At 44.2% G+C, this 19,791-nt stretch overlaps 1 protein-coding gene across 7 annotated transcripts in view; it reads right to left on the bottom strand.

Moving 5' to 3' along the window:
- The window catches only part of Lrch1 (leucine rich repeats and calponin homology domain containing 1), a 185,794-nt gene that overhangs the window by 53,212 nt on the left and 112,791 nt on the right, over nucleotides 1-19,791 (bottom strand). For all 7 annotated transcript variants that reach the window (XM_021181697.2, XM_085828771.1, XM_021181695.2 and 4 more), the window contains exons 4-8: nucleotides 14,475-14,580; nucleotides 6,394-6,530; nucleotides 5,395-5,522; nucleotides 3,958-4,021; nucleotides 388-493 (exon numbers count right to left, since the gene is read on the bottom strand). In XM_021181697.2, the coding sequence (XP_021037356.1) occupies nucleotides 388-493; nucleotides 3,958-4,021; nucleotides 5,395-5,522; nucleotides 6,394-6,530; nucleotides 14,475-14,580 (541 nt within the window). The remainder of the gene's footprint in view (nucleotides 1-387; nucleotides 494-3,957; nucleotides 4,022-5,394; nucleotides 5,523-6,393; nucleotides 6,531-14,474; nucleotides 14,581-19,791) is intronic.

The following is a 19,791-nucleotide window of genomic DNA, read 5'->3' on the forward strand; positions in this document are numbered from 1 at the left end:
CCTGAGATTTGGAGATTTTACGACAGCTGCTAGAGCTGTCCTACGTCTTATCCATCAATCATATCAATGTTTTCTTTTCACAAATGAATTTGAAGAATCTCCAATGCTCCTGAGGATGTAGACTCTACTACTAACTGTAAGGAGCAGAGCTGGCTTGTGAAACCACAGGTAATCACGTCAAATGTCTGAGCCTCGGTTTCCCCATCCTGCACTACAGTCAGAAGAGCTATCTAGACTGGGAAAGAAATCCTTCCCTGTGGGCATGACAGCTGGCTCACAGGATGTGTGACATAAAGAGTAACTGATCATCTGCACCTCTGTGTGTGTTTGCCCTAAGTCTAGCTAAACCTGCAAAGCAAGCTCTCTCTGCACACGTCGCTCTCAGACCTTTAGTTGGGGTGAGCCGATGGCACGCATCCTCCTTGATGGTCTGGTCTTCCTCCATGATGTTTGACATGGGCGCATTGAGGCTAACCGTGTCCTCATCAGAAGGCTACAAAGATACAGGGAATCATATCATTCTAGGGAGAGGGCTTGTGGATGCACATAAAGCGGCACCCTGACCTGACAAACAGCATATTGCTTACAAACTCAGAAATAGCAACCGATACCCATGTCAGAAAGGGAGAGCGGCTATTCTCGGGATGGCAGGGATGCACCTGAGACTTTGAGGGCAGCCGCTGAGGCTCTGTTTTGTGAACGGGGCGCCGGCTGTGAGTACAGATTTACAGTGCTTACGCTGCACACACACCTCCACATAGATGCCTGTGAGTACAGATTTACAGTGCTTATGCTGAACACACACCTCTACATAGATGCATGGGCTGAAGTCTCTGTGGCTTCTCCCTTTTCTGAGCTTACAGCCACCGTCAGGTCACCAGAGGGCCACGCAATACCCAACACAACAAGGGAACACTTGTAGACAAACTATAGCGCTAAATTATAATCTTACTAGGAGAGGGGCAGTCAGGTCTGACAAAGGGTTGTATGACCAAAACTACATGGAGGTAGTCACACAAAGGAGGCAGGCAACTGAGTATATATTTTGTTTAAGATATTAAGGGTCAGTGTCCAGCCTTGACTTGCATTGAGGAAGCAGCACCAGGCAGGTGATAGTGTTATTAGGTATTAGGTATAAGGAAAGAGTGTTCTGTGTGACTTCTAAGATAAAGGATCTATGAAGTACCGGGAGTTAATTCTCTCTGATGTCTCTCCTTCACCACACTGGCCAATGATGTATATTCAGAAATCTACAATCCCCTCACAAGTTAAGACACAGTTCCTCACTTCTCCCTCTCTCCATTTTAGTGCTGCTATTTAGGGACAAGTGACAAGCATCCTAAGCCACAGGAAGCAGGACCTCACACGCACCTTCAGGTGTGTGGCTGGTTCCTGAAGCAATTTTTGCCCTTAAACACATGCACAGACCACTTAGAAACACCAGAAAGCAAGCATGAATTTCACTCACCAAAGAAATATTCACAGATCCCCACAAGTTCTTGTTTAATTATCTTGAGAAAACCATGGGTTTAGTATTTTCAGGACCAATGTTAAGTCAATCAGATGGTGGCATCCATCAGAGAAAGGGGACAGGCGTGACTACTGACCCCAAGAGTGAGGGTAAACAGGGAGTGAACGTGACCAAAAAATTCAAAACCTCACCACTTTAAAAAAAAAAAATAAGTACCACAGAGATGCACTCAGACAATGAGGCTAGCATGTGAGGTAAGAAAGATAAAGGAACGATTTGTTTTATTCTACTAAATTATAATCTTTTCTACAGTCCCCTTTTCCCTCCCTCTACCTCCTACCCTTACAGCTAGCAAAAGTCCAAAGATATGCATTTAATTAAAGGGGGAGAATAAATCCTTGGGCTCTCTTCAGACTGCTATTAGCATCCTACTTATAAGTAAGAGAAGGATAATGAAGTTCCTTCCCTGATGTTTTATTAATGAACTTAATTACTCTTCCAAGAGAGATAAAGGAGAGCTTGTTTTAATTTAATGGAAAATAATCCCGGGGTAGGCAGTTTCTGCTACAATCGCCCATTTGAGGGGACTTATGAGTTTTCATGAAATCCAGGGGGTTAAAGAGAATGCAACATAATAAAGTGATGCGTTCAGCATTCCAACCCCGCCGCTGACCCACAGCCAACTGTTAGTGTGGTTTCACGTGGGTCGCAGCCTCACATGGATACGGGATGCCTTTTGCTTCCCACTGACTCTTCTTCAAAATGTTAAAAAAATAAATAAATAAATTCTTTAACAAAAAAAAAAAACCCACAAAATCCTAAGGAACTTGAATTTGGTTTGTATGTGTGTGTGCACATGTGACACGTGTCCCTGTCTGTGTAGCATGTGGAAGCTAGAGGTCAAGGCTGGGCATCTCCCTCGATGGCTCTCCACATGCTTCTTGAGACAGGTCCCCTCACTGAACCTGGATCCCACTGCTTCAGCCGAGAAGGCTGGCCTGCAGCTGTAAGTGTCCTCTTGTCTGTCTCTTCCTCACAGCATGGTCACAGGCTCACTCTTCTGGGCCTGGCTTGTACAGGTGTTCTGGGCTGAACTCGGGTCCTCATGCTTGTGTGACAAGCATTGTACAAGACTAACTCATCTCCCCAGCCACAGAGTTGAACTTATTTTATTTTTAAATATACAACATTATAGCACATCTTGTGGGAAATAGACCTATCTGCTTACTAAAGCTCAAGACCAGGGGAGAACTAGAAATGATTTTTCCTGATGGAAATGATTTTTCCTGATAAAAATGTGATCTCTCAGCCAGGCATGGTGGCACACGCCTTTAATCCCAGCACTCAGGAGGCAGAGGCAGGCGGATTTCTGAGTTTGAGACCAGCCTGGTCTACAAAGTGAGTTCCAGGACAGCCAGGGCTATACAGAGAAACCCTGTCTCAAAAAACAAAACAAAACAAAAACAAAAATGTGATCTCTCTCTCTCCCCCTCCCTCCCTCCTTCCTTCTCTCTCTCTCTCTCTCTCTCTCTCTCTCTCTCTCTCTCTCTCTCTCTCTCTCTCTCTCTCTCTCTCTCTCTCTCTCTTTGTGTATGAGAAGTAACTGGCCTAGTCATTACAACCTCGAGGACCCCCTATGGGATCTAATAGACCATACATGAGGCCAAAAAAAGATAGTAAGAAAGACAAAGGAAAGATGTGTTTTATTCTACTAAATTATAATCTTTTCTACAGTCCCCCTTTCCCTTCCCCACCTCCTACCCTTACAGCTATCACTAATGGAAGTTCTGTTATGCCCAACTGATGAAACTGGGCTTACCCACAAATTTAATTTTCTGATCATAAGGCAGCTGAAGTACCAGAAATACAAATATTTTTTATAAAACTATAGGTAAGGACCAGCGAGATGGCTCAGCAGGAAAACATGCTTGGGGCCAAGCCTGATGACCTGCCTGAGTTCAATCCCTGGACTCCACGTGGTGGAAGGAGAGAACGGACTCCTGCCGCTGCCTTCGGACCACCACACATGTGTTGTGATGCTTCTGAACACACAGATTAGCTTAAATATTTTAACGGCTAGTTACAGACATTTCAGTGAATAAGCTACTAACACGCAATGTGATTTGATTCCTTAACACTTAGGGAGGTATCTAACCGCACTTCCCTAAAGTACCATTAAAAACAGGTATGTTCATCAAAGTGCTTCATACTAATACATGTTCCTTTCATAATATTCATTTAGAATTGAAGACTATTCTAGATAATGTGGAAGTGGGATAGGGGAAAGACAGGGACTCTTAGGAACACTGAGTGACAGCAGCTAGCATTCACACACCCCTCAGGGGTCCCAAGCTGCTTTCACACATGACTGAACTGTCAATTCCGATCGTTCAAATGCACCAGCAGCTTTTTCCTAGAGGAAGACTTTGGTGGACACAGACAGACGGATGCAGAATGCAAGGTAACGCTGAGATCCCCAGATTTACCTCGGTGGCAGATAACCGCTTATCTCCGTTGTCACTTCCAACCCCCGAGTCGGAGTCCTTCTTACTGCAGCGGACATCGTCAGCATTCAGTTTGTTTAGAAAAGGATTGGAAAATCACAAAATTGACACCAAAGTACATCGATTAATAATGTGATTATGACTTCATTATATAAAACACATCATCATTATTGAAGTTATTGATATACGGCAACAGGTCAGCCTAGTTCTAAGAAGTATTAAGATCACACACCTATAATGAAAACTTACAACTGCCAAGGACATCACAAATTCTCTACTCAGGGTTTCCTCCTCTGAGGGACAACTTATTTCTTTGAAACAGTTACTAATTTTATCTTATTGACACATATATAGAAGCAGTAAGCTATTTAATTATTTTATGTCTTAGGTATTAAAATATTGTTTTCAGCCAATTTGAAAACCTTTCCAGTATTTAAGTATACCTTGCAATATAAATATAAAATTATATATATATATATATATATATATATATATATATGTGTGTGTGTGTGTGTGTGTGTGTGTGTGTGTGTGTGTGTGTAGTTATTTTGAAAGTGCCATTAGGGTGGTTTGAAATTCCAAGCCATCCTGTTTAGCAGATCTCAAGGTCAAAGGAAAGACCTCTGCCCTGTAAAATTTTCAAGAAAAATGTGTGTTTCTTTAAGTGGGTCACTGTGGCTACTCTAGTCTCTGGATGCATAAGGCCTGCCTTACACCACAAATGTCCTGAGGATGCTTGAAAGGATTCTAACACTTACACATGAAACTGGAAATGGGGGGGGGGGATACCTATACATTCTACATTTTAAAAACTGAAGCCTGCAGATCTTAACCTTAAGATACAAGAGCACGCAGGTACACAGAAAATTTATAACTCTTAACATGTTTCAACTTGATACAGGTATTCAATCAAGAACAGCAAGTTTGAGATAGCAACTGGATATATGGCTATATCACACACACACACACACACACACACACACACACACACACACACATATAGACATACACAGCTTAGGCTGGCCTCAAATCCGTGACCCTCTTAACCCTGTCTCCTAAGTGCCAGGATCACAGGAGCATACTGCTACACCTAGCTTGAAGAGATCAATTTTTAAAATACGATCGTCTTTACAATAGAGTTTGCTATAGCTGTGCTAAGCATAACGTCAGGACAGAGCCTATTTACAAGCATCCACACATGTCCTCAGGAAGCGCTGATTACTGACAGGGGAGGCTACACTACAGGGATTAGAGATTCTCCAGCATCAATTTTTTTGTATGCCATTATTTTCTCAAACACCAAGTCATAAACGTGAATCACGGGAACGAAGCGTACGGATGCTGACGTCAGGTTATCTGAGCAGCTGTGGAGAAGGGCATTCTACGCAGCCTCTTTCAGGAAGGAAGGCATTAACTCACCTGTCTTCCACGTGCTGGTGTAAATGGGGCCTCTCTATGGTGGGGAGGTAAAGAGAGTCACTTGTCTTAATCTGGCATGCTTGTATGCTCAAATACTTAAATATGTGTACTTTTCCTTTCGTGCAAATCTGCGGAGAAATCAGCAATGCGTATTTATTTCTTAGTGACAAAACAAGATGTAAGTTCCAGGTCCCCGACCACGCAGTTTAATCTTTGGAATGTCATGATAAGTAACCCCCTAACAATGGTCACTAAATACACAAGAGTTCTTAGGACTCTTTCCTCCACATTCCACTTGGGGCAGAAAATCCTGCTCAAGAAATACCTAACCTTTTCAAACTACTAAATTCTGACAAAAACATATGTAAGTGAAAAGAGTGTAAAATTTATTTTAAAAAAATCAGACAGCATTGGGAATAAGTCCAACTATAAAATATGGAAGAAAACACAATTATCTTCAAGTTCACAGACAGCAACTAAGAGTTTAAAAGATCATCATAGACTTAATAAGTCATTAGGTTATTTAAGAAGAAAATAAACTGTATAATATTTTCATTTGTACTGTGTAGTGTTCTCATAGTTTGATCTGTGTCTCAAAAAAAGTCAATAATCATATTTTAAGATGTTTAAATTCCATTTTCCCAGCTAATGTTCAAATAAGGAACGTGTAACCCCCTTTGTAGGCTATACAGCCTATGACAAGCGTCAAACGTGTCGCTGAGTGGTTGGTACTTTATCAAACCTGAAACTCCGTCCTTGGATGGTTCAGACACGATGACAGGGATGTGAGAACAGATGTGACAGCGCCACAGGCAACTTATCAGTCAGATTTACTGAAAGTCTCACTGTGTGTTTTGGGGGTGGTGGTGGGGTGCTGACTGCATCCCATCATGCCTAGCGCAGCCTCCAGTGTGCAGAGAGAATCAGAGCAGGGGCTCTGGGAGAGTCACTCATGCCACTACTGTGCAGCCCTGGCCCTTGCTCTAGGCAGATCCTCACCTGCGCCGGAGGGGACTGCAGAGGGTTGTTCTCAAGCAGGAGCACCTGCAGCTGCTTCATCTCCCGGAAGCAGATGGGGATCACCAGCACCTTGTTGCAGGAAAAGTCAAACTTTACCAAGGGGAGATCTACTAGCTCTGAAAGAAGAGAGAAAGGGGGGACATTAAAAAAAAAAAGTCTCAGAAAATGGCAGAATCAAGTGGCTGTGTAGTCAACTCAATAGTCAATTCTCTGTGTATCTAGAGATACGCAGGCTAGCAGCATCAACAGTGAGCCATGTTACCGTATGAAACTCAAGGCATGCGTGCATATAAAGAATCGCCCTGAATGGGGGAACATTTCCCTGGGCACTCACTCATACAAACTGTCCTAGAAACACCTACCACTCACACCATCTAAAGAGCCCATTTTCTTCCAGCAAAAGAACTGCACAAGCCATGCCACTCGGAGCATGTTCTAACTATATCCCATTTTCGTCAAGCACTGGCTGATTAGGGATGATATGCTATACAGAAAACCCTTATCTAGTCAATGTTCGTGAGCTGGCACAGGCCCAGAATGAGTTTCAGTAAAAATGCTCCCGATTTTGTCAGACGGTCGCCATTGCTACCCTCCAATACATACTCAGTGTTAGGACCCATAATTCCGATCTGGCTGGGCTTCGTCCCATTGCCTTCGAAGCTGCCCACAGCTCAACTCACAGGAGAGGATGTCCCATTTAGCCTGAGGTTCCCACCCAGTGGCATAATAAACACTCAGTAATTTCAAGCATTCCAACCAACGCCGGCAGCTGCTAGGCACGAAGTCAAATATAATCCATAGAGTGAAGCCAGGCTGAGGCACGCCAGGGCCTAGGGTGATGCTGGCAGATCTCTGAGCTGGCTGGGTGGTGACTACAGTGGGGTCACTTCAGAACAGTGCTCTGCATTTTGGGTATGGCAGCTGTTAAAGGCCAAAATATAGTGGCTTCAAATACTTCTGGCCTAAAGTGGAAGAGAGCCAGAAACTAGATAGGGAGAGGACTTGAAGGAGAGGACAGGGGCCTTTAAGACGCACTAGCAGTTAGTCCCTTTTCCTTATCAACATGGCTGAGGCTTTTGATCAACTCTGCAGTACTATTTTAGCCCAGCCAGCACCACTCCCTTGGGGTGAGTGCTCCGTCTGCTCAAAAACGCAAGGCCCTGGGAATGATAGGGGCTTTCCATCTTTCATCTCTCAGTAGATTACTTGGTCTTACAGAACAGAGTAATTTTGAGACCAAAATTCCAGAAGGAAGAACAACAGTCAACTCCGAGGTCTCATATAGTAAAGCCCATGTCAGCCTCGGGAACTGTATTTCAAAACAGATGTCAAGGAATCTCTATTTCTACTTTGACGGAGCAGTTCGAGTCCCCAACGGGGGCAGCCATGAGTCTCATGCCTTACTCCTAAAGGTTGTTTTGATGACGGGCTGTGGCCACAGGGAGGAGTTATGGGGGGCAATTGTACATAGTGGAGGGGAAAGTTATGAAAGTGAACAGAAAGAAAAGGGGGGTATTTCTATTGCTGGGATAAACACCATGACCAAAATCAACCCGGGGAGGAGAGGGTTTATTTCAGCTTACAGCTTACAGTTCATCATAAGGGTAAGTCGGGGCAGAAACTGATAGAGAGACCATGGAAGAGTGCTGCTTACTGGCTTGTTCCCTGTGGCTTGCTCAGCTTGCTTTCTTATAGCACCTAGGACTACCTGCCCAGGGGTGAAACCACCCACAGTAGGCTGGAACCCCCCACATGGAACATTCGTCAAGAAAATGCCCCACAGACTTGCCTACAAGTTAATCGGGTGGAGGCATATTTTCTCACTCGAGGCTCTCTTCCCAGATGGTCTAGCTTGTGTCAACTTGACAAAACAAACAAACAAATAACAACAAAACCTAATCGGTATGGTTAGGATTTTCATGTTACAGTTTATAGACCAGCTAAAAAGGATGGGGATTCCCAGGGCAGGATGACTTCAAAGTTTGGTTGTCTCAACAATGTTAAAATAGGATGAGACCCTATATTTTGAGGGCTTGTGTGATTCCTTTGCTACAAAAAAGGGGGCTTTTTAGACAATAGCTACTACATAGCAAGTGTTCCCAGAAACTCTTTACCAACTAAAATGAAGACTCTAAATTGTGACCAGCTCCTCAGGGGAGTAGAGAATTTGCAGGCAAGCAGATAAAGGAAACTTTTGATGATGGCCACTTCCCTGCCCTTTGGTTCCAACGTGTAGTGTAGGGGAAGACTCTACAGTCTCAGAGTAGCGATGCCTTGGAGGGAATGACAGACTCGCAAGGCTGACCCATAAAAGGTCAAGGGACAGAGCAGGTAACAAAGCAAGCCAAGAAGGGCAGGAGGAGAGGCAGGGAAGTAGGAAGCAGGAGTCAAACAGGAGGAGGAAAAACAGGAAAAGAGGAAAGGGAAAGGAAGAGAAACAAGAGGAAAAGAAGAGGAAAAACAGCACAGAAGCAGGAAGAAGGGGAATGAGGAAGAAGAAGAGGAGGAGGAGGGGGAGGGGGAGAAGAAGGGGGAAGAGGAGGAGGAAGAGAAGATGGAAGCCGAGAAAAAACTCCACATTCCTCTTTCCAGTCAAAGAGAGGCAAGAAAACGACTTCAGTGCCCTGCCCTCCTGTCCTAAAAAAAACAGAGTATGGCTTCCATCAGCTATAGTAAAACCACACAAAACTGACTGGGGTAACTGGGTTGCAAACTTTATTTTTTTCCCCTCCTCAAATGGAAAACATATGAGGAGAGATTTCCCCCAAGAGAACAAATGTAACTAAATAAAGAAGGTCACTCACGGTGACCGGGCACCATCAACACTTTTCAATAGAGCTCTCTCCTCTGAGGCAGGAAAAAAACCTTGATATTCTGGGTTTTTTTTTTTACTTTGTTTTGTTTTTTGAATAAAAACAGCATTCAGGGTGAACTTAAGTTTTACCTTTGGGTATATTTTAAAACATCAAAGCTGAGGATACATAGTTATAAAAGGAGAGTACGTTGTAACTGATCTTTATAGGGAAAAGAGTGTCCTTAAGGTGAGCGAGAAGCACTGAGAAAAACTGAATAATAGGCCCTGCAGGTGCTCCCTCCTCCCCTGAGCCACACTGTGACCACACAAGAATGTCATCGGTTTTCCCTTTGGAAATGGGTTCAATCATTTATGGCATTTCCACAGTGATTATCGCAGGCACTCAAATGCAGCGGGGCTCCTTAATGCCTGAAAGGTTGTGCTGTACAGATATACTGTGAATTAAAATTTTGTTTGTAGTTATCCTTAGTATTATTTGGTTTTATTATAATTAGGGAAAATGGTTTTATGCACTCAAAAGAAATGAGACTGTGCAGTGACGAATGGAAAAAAGTAAACCTCCTTTTATGAGCTCATTCAAGTAAGGCAATGACTCCCACACAGAAGTATTTTCTAATTCTTCTTTGAATGTAAGCCAGTGTGAGTAAGGTGAGAAACAGGGATGGATAACCGAGCCCTCTACCATCCAGCATGGTGCATTTTACAAAGCTCCTCTGCATGGGTTTGGGAGCTGTTTCCATGACTGGAACAAGCAGTAACAGGATGGCAAAAACCAGGCAGCTTTCAAACTGCCACTAATAAATGCCAAGTGAACTAGGTGCCAACTGCTTCCAAGTGTGCGCTTTTGCACTGAGATGCCTTTCAAAAGACTCATATGGAAATCTGCTACTGCAGAATCTTCCTACAGGTGTCTAGGCATATACACAGAGCTAAAAGTTACCTTCTAACTTCTAATGGGGCAACAATGTTCCTATACTAGACACCAGAGAATAACAAAACAAAACAAAAGCCCAATGCCAAGAATGGGTTACTTCTTCTGGAATTGTTGGCCAGTAAGGGCCCACCACTTCTCAAACATTGCCAATGCTCTTGGTTTCTCTCCAGAACCTGACAGTTAAGACCCTGCTTCTGAAGATGCCACATATGTGAGTCATGGAACATAGCGAAATCGAGCTGGTGCCGCCGACCTGGAAGTGTCAGCCCACTGGCTAGCATTCACGGAGCTTGAAAGTGCTCTGCGAGCTACCAGGGCAAGCCAGTGATCATCAGTCATACCCAGCTCTGAACCCTGGGAGATACAACACAGACTGGGCTGGCAAGGCATGCCCACTGGTGCGATGGTGGCTCAATCATCATATAGGTTAAAAAAAAAAAGCACGTTCTGAATGGATTTAAGTCATCCCCACAAGATGAAAACTATACCTAGCACCATTAGAGATGGCTCGTTAGGTAATAGGCCACAAGGTAGAATCTACTACCATTCTGTTAAAAATTGACATTGTATTAAACTGACTCCAAATAACTCATTGTTATGTCCACAGTTCAGTACATCTCTCAACCCTCATCTGAGAAGCAATGGATGAACTGCAAACAGCCAAGGCCAAGAGAATGAGAGACTCAGGCTAAATTGAAAAAAATATACCCTACCCTCTCATCCCACAGTTTGGGGATCACTGAGGAAGAGAGGGTGAGAAAAAGTAGAAGACCCAGATGGTAGAGAACTCTAAGGAAACAGTGGCATCTGGATACAGCCAAGTGGCTCAGTGTATGAACCTGCAGCAGTTGTGACAGCACACATGGGATGGATGCAAGGCAAGTCTCAGCATGAAGGTGAAAACTGTCCACAAAAGCCTACTCCCAGCCAGGGAGTTGCTGGTAACTGTTAGCTGCTAGGGGAGACAGAGAGAGGGGGAAGGGGACGGGAGGGGGGAGAGAAAAAAAATTTTCTCTAAAAGAATAGCCCCTGGTGACCTGGCCATGCTTCTAATGGAAGGCCACCCATCCAAAAATAGTTGGGTAGCACAAATTGGGCTTGAGTTAAACAACCACAAAAGTGATGAATAGGGGCTGGAGAGATGGCTCAGCGGTTAAGAGCACTGACTGCTCTCCAGAAGGTCCTGAGTTCGAATCCCAGCAACCACATGGTGGCTCACAACCATTCAAAATGAGCTCTGACGCCCTCTTCTGGTGCGTCTGAAGACAGCTACAGTGTACTTACATATAATAAATAAATCTTTAAAAAAATGATGAATAGGACACAAAGGTGGCTGGGCAAGGGGGCAGGGTTGGATTTAGTCAGAATTAGGGAAAGGGAAGTAAAATGATCAACTCACGTTATATGAAATTCTCAAAGAACTAATACACATTTTTAAAGTATATTTTAGAAATCAACATAATCTCTGGAAAGTAGAGTACGTTTTTTTTTTGTTATTATTGTTATTGTTGAATTTTTATTCTATTTTCTTTCTTTTTATTGAAAGCAGATTTTTTCATACAATATATTCTTTTTTTTTTAATATTTTTATTACATATTTTCCTCAATTACATTTCCAATACTATCCCAAAAGTCCCCCATAGCGCCCCCCACTTCCCTACCCACCCATTCCCATTCTTTTGGCCCTGGCATTCCCCTATATTGGGGCATATAAAGTTTGCAAGTCCAATGGGCCTCTCTTTCCATTGATGGCCGACTAGGCCATCTTTCGATACATATGCAGCTAGAGACAAGAGCTCCAGGGTTCTGGTTAGTACATCATGTTGTTCCAACAATAGGGTTGCAGATCCCTTTAGCTCCTTGGGTACTTTCTCTAGCTTCTCCATTGGGAGCCCTGTGATACATCCAATAGCTGACTGTGAACATCCACTCCTGTGTTTGCTAGGCCCCGGCATCGTCTCACAAGAGACAGCTATATTTGATAAGTGGATATTAGCCCAAAACTTAGGATACCCAAGATATAAGATACAATTTGATAAACGCATGAAACTCAAGAAGAATGAAGACCAAAGTGTGGACACTGTGCACCTTCTTAGAATTGGGAACAAAACACCCAGGGAAGGAGTTACAGAGACAAAGTTCGTAGCTGTGATGAAAGGATGGACCATTTAGAGACTGCTGTATCCAGGGATCCGTCCCATAATCAGCTTCTAAACGCTGACACCATTGCATACACTAGCAAGATTTTGCTGAAAGGACCCAAATATAGTAGAGTACGTTTTAAAAGAAGTACCTGGCACTGCCTCCCATCTATCTACTGTGTGTGTGTGTGGGGGGGGGGGGTGATGGTTAGCTCTGATTGTCTTTCCTAGGTTAGTTAATATGGGAAGACGCCGCCCACTGTGGGCAGCACCATTCACTATAGAGGGAGTCCCTGTGCGAGTGGAGAAACACAAGCAAACAGGCAGGATGCATTGGCTGTGGGCGTGACCAGCTCCCTCAAAGTCCTCCCACCTTGACTTCCCCACATGTCAGACTGGAACTATGAGCTAAAAATAATCCCTGTTCCCTGAGCTGCTTTTTATCAGGGGGTTTTATCATACAGAAGTGAACCATGTATATGTGTGCACACATTTTATCTATGTACATGTATGTACACGAGGAAGGCACAGTTGGCCATCAGGCGTCTTTCTCTATTGCTTTCTCTTTTGTTCTAGTTTGTTTCAATATTTGAGACAGGATCTCTGCTCTAAGTCTCCCTTCTATTTTGTGATTTAAAAAAAAAAACAAAAACAAACAACAACAACAAAAACCCTGGCAAAAAGCAACTGAGAGAAGAACTCAGGGAGGAGAGAGTGCACTTATCTTGCAGGTCACACAGTCCACTGTTAAAAGAGGTGAAGGTAAGAACTGAAGCACAAACTATAGAGGAAGCCTGCTTGCTGCTCTGCTCTCTGCCTTTCACTGCCTTTCTTATACAGACCAGGACCCTCCTGCATAGGGATGGAGCCACCCACAGTGGGATGGACTCTCCTACAGCAATCAGCAATCAAGGCAATCTCTCACATACATGCCCAAAAATCAATCCGATAGAGACAACTCCTTTTTCAAGTGATTCTGGGCTATGTCATGTTGATAGGTAACTAGGCCAGCCTCTCACTAACTTGTAGCCCACTGATTTGGCCAGGCCGACCGGCCTGCTCCAGAGACCCATTTATCTCCACACCTCCTCAGTGCTAGGGTTACAGGTACACTCTGCCACACTTGCCCCTCGCTTTTATATAAATGTCAGGGATTCAAACATATGTCTATGTTTATGAAGCAAGGACTTTACACACCAAACTATTCCTCCAGACCCCTCAAGCACTTCCAGCTTCGAAGTAAATGTCTTTATGCTTAAACCCTAGTGCTCTGGACAGCAGGGACATACTGCAAGAGCCCACGGCAGGGCTGGGGTGGTGGGGAGAGATACTATGACTGACTGTGCTAGGACCAGGGGAAGCAAGTGCCCATGCAAAGCTTTAGGGTCAGCACTAACTAGTGACCTTGGCCTCAGTGCAGGGAGGACTCAGCTGTAGCATCACCCACACACAGAGGCAGAGTGTAGACACTGTGGGCTCTCTACCAGTGTTCCCAGATCCCCCAATCCTGATAGCCAGGATCTTCAGGACCAAGCCTGTCCCCTCCAGACTGTTAGCTTCATGGTCTGGAATATCACATGTCACGCCACCATGTTATACGGACTGGCTAAGTCCCACACCCCAAAATTCAGATATAGAAATCCTAACCCCAGTACATCAGAATTCAATGGGATTTGGAGATGAGGCTTTAAATGGGCAATTAAGTAACACAAAGGTCATTAGGATAGACTTTAATCCTCTGATATAACAGTAAAAAAAAAGATCGAAAGACAAATAGTGGTAGGAGGGGGTGGGGGGGACGGATTAATGACCATCTGAGAGCCACGGAGAAAGGCCTTGGAATGGACAACCCAGAATGGTGAAGAGAAACCTTCTTGTCATCCATCTGAGCTACCCTCTCTGTGGTCCTTTTAATAGCAGCCCTAGAAAACTAATGTATGTTCCACTAAAGGTTGTGCTGCTCTAGCCTCAATTCAAACTAGAAGTTGGCCATCACTGTTCTTACATCTGCCGGTGAGATCATTAACTACTAATTATTAATTGTTAATCATTAACTATTAATTATTAATAAGTCAATTTACACACACACACTAACCCACCACCCCTCATAAAAGTAAACCCAGCAGCAGGTGCTATCTCCCGCTCTCTTCACCTTGCCCTCCTTTCTTACCTGGTGGTAAAACCTTAAGGTAATTTCTTCGGACATTCAGTTCCCGCAGAGACTTCAGCTGGCCTATCTGCTGGGGCAAGGCCGTGATCTCGTTGCAACTCACATCCTGCAGCAAAAGTGGGGGGTTCAGGGAGAGGGGGAGTCAGACAGGAATAACCAATGCCTTTCCCCAAGAATTACATGTGAATGCTCCTCAAAGAATTTAAATGCTTGGATAACTCCATAGAATACTGGTCTCCAGGTCCCAATCCATTGGGGCTCAACAGTGAAGAAAAGGGGTTTGTTTCTCAATGTCCTTTGAGGGCACAAAAAATATTAGTGGCATTGGCTAGCAGTTTCTGTCACTTCTGATTTTCAGGTGCCTGGACCTTACTCAGTTCCCACCACAATCTTACAAAGCAACATTACTATCTCACAATAGTCACAGCTCAGGAAAAGGCGGCTTTATGGCCCAGCGGCAAGCAGGTGCCAATTGACATTCGGAAGGAATTACCAGTCACCTTTCAGAAAGAAGGTTACACAGCCCCACCCCCCACCCCACCCCCTGCTCCCATCATACCAAGCTCTTACACAGAGAAATACCAGCACACCAACTGGATGCATCATTTATTCCAAATGGACTTGCTATCACATGGCTGACAGCTACAGCTGATGGCTGCACACCCATTTGTTAAGCAAGTCTGTGAGGTGTGAGGATTCTGTCGTCTTCGCTTTGAAACTCCAGTCCCCCACTAATCCTAGATTAGAGCCAGCTCCTACCACATAAAATACAGACCATTCTGACCCTATAGACACTCATTATCTCCCCACATCTTTCCTTCAGCTCTGGTAAGCAGCAGGGCTCTGCTTTTCTCGCACCCACCTAGATCCTCCTGCAGTCTGTGGTGTGCTCCTCTCAGAGGGACTGCTGCACAGAACTCTCTCTGGTGGGCTCTGTCATCCACCTGCCTGCCTGTCTGTCTGTCTACCCCGTCTCCACCACTCCCACCCCCTCACGTCCATCCTTGACAGACAGAGCTATCCTAGTGCAGATTTTATGCTGTTGTTTATCAGCATAAGCCTTCAGCAAAGCCCAGACTCTGTGAGGATGTCTGTTGGTTCCTCCAGGGCCACTCTCTGATTATTCTCTCTTGCCTCCTTCACCCTAACCATGCAGTCACCACGTGGAGTTTCAGTGTAGGCCAATGCTGTTTTGCAGTCTCCAAACTCATTCAGGCTTCCTCCCCTGCTTGATAACATATGGTCTAGCATTGTCCTCCTGGCCTGCTACTAATCCGTCATGGCTCGACCCAAGCTTAAAATTTCCCCCTTTAAAACCATTCCCATGATCCTCTCCTGCTCTGATCAACACCTGGGAATGGGTGTTTTTGTTCTCCCTTTGCAGCAGGGTGTACCTGTAATTCACTTGCTCCCTTCTCCTTCCCCTGTAAAGCTGGAAGTTCATAGGTGAGAGGACCCATGTTCTCATCATCCCCCAGCAGAGTTCCAGATATAAGGCAGGGATAAAATGTCTAATATCCTCTGATGTAGACACCCCACAATACAATGGTCCCTTGTACCTTGCTTCTGGGGCCCCAGAATGGTTTGACAAGTCAAGTTCCATGCATGCCTCACTTGCTATAACAGAACCCAAGACAAATCCAGGCTCTAAGCTATCCCAATGGAGTGGCATATCAAGCAGGGGGAGCCTGAATGAGTGTGAAGACTGAATCAGCACTGGGCTACGATCCAGCCCTAGGAACCTGCAAAGCCACCTTTCACTGCAGAGGTTACCGAGGCCTTGTTCAAAACTCTACTCTACTTTCCTTCAGGCTAGATGAATGCATCACTAACCAATCGATCCTCTGCTCGACTCCACCCCTAAAACCAGGATCCCTGTTAGACCAGGCTACACCAGTCAGTCATCAGTCAGCCATCCCCATCCCCTAGATTAGCCCTCAGGTGAACCCCAAAGGACACTACTTCACAAAGGCACAATATCACCACCAGTACCAGCGTGAAAAACTGCAGTCCGTCTAAAAGGGTGTGTGTGGAGTGGCTGACATATTACACTCTCCTAGCTTCAACCTTCTGAGGAGGGAAGTAGGCTGGGAAAGGTTAGGGTCATAGACTTTTCAGGAGTGCCATCTTAACTGCTGCCCTCAACCTGATCCAAACAAAACAAAACGAAACAAAACAGCACATACAACTCTAATATCTAAAACAAAAATCACAAAACAGCTACAAATCACCACCAGTACTTATGCAGAAACAAAAATAAACAAGAACATAAAATCAGAATTCGGTGATCTAATTCTGATCATCCACGGAGTCTAAAAGCAAGTCTTTCCAGTGAGAGCCGGATCTTTCCATGCCTTAACTAAGTTATGAATCAGCACCTGGCCCACTCCACTGTGGTTCACAACGGCCCTCACAAGCATGGAAGCCAGGCCAGCCTGAGGCCAGTGTCACATGAGATCATGCTTCGGCCCTCCAGGCTCCAGATCAGGCCAGGCACAGGACTGACAGTGCCAAAGGGGAGACACGGTTTGGGGGAAGAATCTGCAGGGATGATTTTCTGTCTGAGGAGAGGACTCTTGTCATGTAAGTATAAATTAAGTTTCTGTAAGTCTCCTAAGCAACTACATGGGAAAGCTTATCGTTGCTTGTGGAGACTCAAGTGTGAAATCAACTGCTTCCACAGCTTTGAAAGACATAACTAATATGATTTTTTTCTTTAAAAAAATGAGAAAATGGAAGATAAAGGATAATCTATATGTTTAGGCAACACACTTGCAGAATGGCCTCTTCTGAGATCAAACGTGTGTGTGTGTGTGTGTGTGTGTGTGTGTGTGTGTGTTGTCCCCAGTTAATGGCAGCATCATTAGGCGTAGGCTGGACCCCGATAGCCAAGATGATTCCTCTTCCCAGCACAAACCCCCAACACCATGGCCTTAACAAAACCAACCCCTGCAGGCTGTGTTTAAGCACATGCGGTAACCTCAGCATGTGCTTACTACACATAAGACAGCGCTGCGTCTGATAGGCACCCAAGTTTTCCATCTAAGAAACAGGACACCTATGGACAAACACAAATACACAGGCCTGCTCGGATTTTGAAGAGTATCTGACAAGAGTCAGTTATGTTAATAATACTCTATGTCCCTATTAGTCATGCGCCCTCCCAATATAATATGCATAATATAATAATAATAATAATAATAATAGGAATAGATTCCCTAAGCAAATCTATTACATAAAGGAGAGACAGGCTATACAGCATTGTATATTCAATATGGTAAAAACAGGGCAAATCCTATTTCCCAGGAGTCTCTGAACCTAACCAAGTCTTAAAGAGGTTATGAGTTTCATCATAAAAATAAACCCATGGGTACTTATGTCTAATTAGCGGAAGAAGCAGTGTGAAAAAGCAATAATTATCTCCGTGTCTGGGGAGGTTTCTATCTTGAAAATGCACAAGCAATGTTTCTAGGATGTTCTCATTCTCTAGAACATTTCTGTACAAAATTCATCTAAATAAGTCATAGGGCTTTTTAAAGATTATTCTGAAAAGATAATAATTAGCAAAACAAACTTTAAAGCAAAGAGCAATCAATGTCTTACATGTCTGCAATCAGTGTCGAGTGTCAGATTGCAAATTCCACATCAATTTACTTACTAGAATATTCAAATTAATTCCTTCTGAATTTTCTGTTAGTCCCAACCTTCTATGTCTTTGAGAATAACTCACCTAAGCTGCATTGACTCACTGTGCATTCAACATTAAAACATCACAACTATCCAACCCAAGAATCGTGAGAAACTGTTACAAATATTTGCTGACTGAATTCTTCCTAAAAGAAAAGGGGAAATCTAATTATAACAATTTAAATACTCAAATATAAGCTTTTTATGGGCTCACTAACCCAAACTCTATTGTTTAGATCCTAACAATGACTTAAATCACACTCAGGGGCGGACTGAGTGGTATAATACCAGCAAAAGAATGTCTATAAGAAAATTAGGTCTTTCGGTAATGGGTGCAAAAGCAAATTATCAACAGTGTCCAACCAGCATGGAACCAGACCCCTCTGTAGAGATGCCTTTTGCATGTCTCACTATACAACTTGAGGCAAGTGTCTTACTCTCTGTGTGCTCACATAAACAGGAGGGATGAGCATCAGAGGGAGGAACCAGTCACCTGACCAAAGTCTCCTGACTCCAGGAAACCACAAGGTGGGAGGAGGGGCCTCACTCCCGCAAAGGAGGAGGCTCATCAAAGTTTCCTAACCTGCACTCACTCACTCAATCAGTAAAGCACACACACACACACACACACACACACACACACATATATATGAATAAACACAGTACACACACACATATATATAAATACATTAATAAATAAATAGAGTATGAAATATTTCTAATTTCTACTTTCTATATCAGGAAAATCCACTGACTACCCAAGAAGTAAATGAAACTATTAAGTGGTACCTCAATAATGTCAATTTTCATTTCTTGGTAATCAAACCCTCAATACCTACAGTCAGAACTTGGAAAAAGGAAAAAAAAATGTATATTAACATAAGCTTGACCCCTTCAGAGCAGCAGCCTTTGATGTGATGTATGGTCACCTCACGCCCTTGCCTCTCCATTGTGAACCTAGGCCTCAGACCTCTCCACATCCCACAAACAGAGGCTCCATTCCCTGTTCTTGCTACTAAAGGCAGAAATGGAAGCCACAGAGAGGCTCTGAGTAACTCCCAGGTTTCCACAGAAACCAGAAAGGTCAAAGGCATTACCAGAGACCACTAATGGACAAATGATTACAGCAGACGCGCTGGCACACACTCCCACACCTACCAGAGACGCTAGGTATAAAATCATGGTGGGGAGGACTCTCGTCGGAAGCTTGTCATCTGGCTCTTAGCTCAAATGCCCCACACAGCCAAACAGTGGTTGAAAGGTAAATAAAAGCCCTGTGTGTCTGGTTAGGGCCTAGAAATGCACCTTCCTACCAGCATGACTGGATCCAGCCTGGTGGGCTTTCTGCTGTGAAGGCAGGCTCCTAAGTCAGGCCCTCTGTTCTTCTGCATGGCAGATGGGGATGCTCAGCCAGGGAGGACACGAGAGAAATCAAGCAAAGCCATCAAGGCCAGCAACCCACTCAGTGCACAGCACCAGGGTGGAACTCCTGGGTCCTTGGCAAAGGTCTCATCTGTAAAAGGACCGGACTTTACTGAGCTGTTAGCATGTCAGTCTTCACAGCTGCTAGTCAACTGTAACATGTGGCCATGATAGAGCACCTCTCACCAGACACACCTCATCTGTCAGC

The sequence above is a fragment of the Mus caroli genome, unplaced genomic scaffold (assembly GCF_978045245.1).
Source record: "Mus caroli unplaced genomic scaffold, Mus_caroli_1 scaffold_12, whole genome shotgun sequence".
In the NCBI taxonomy this organism is placed as follows: domain Eukaryota; kingdom Metazoa; phylum Chordata; class Mammalia; order Rodentia; family Muridae; genus Mus; species Mus caroli.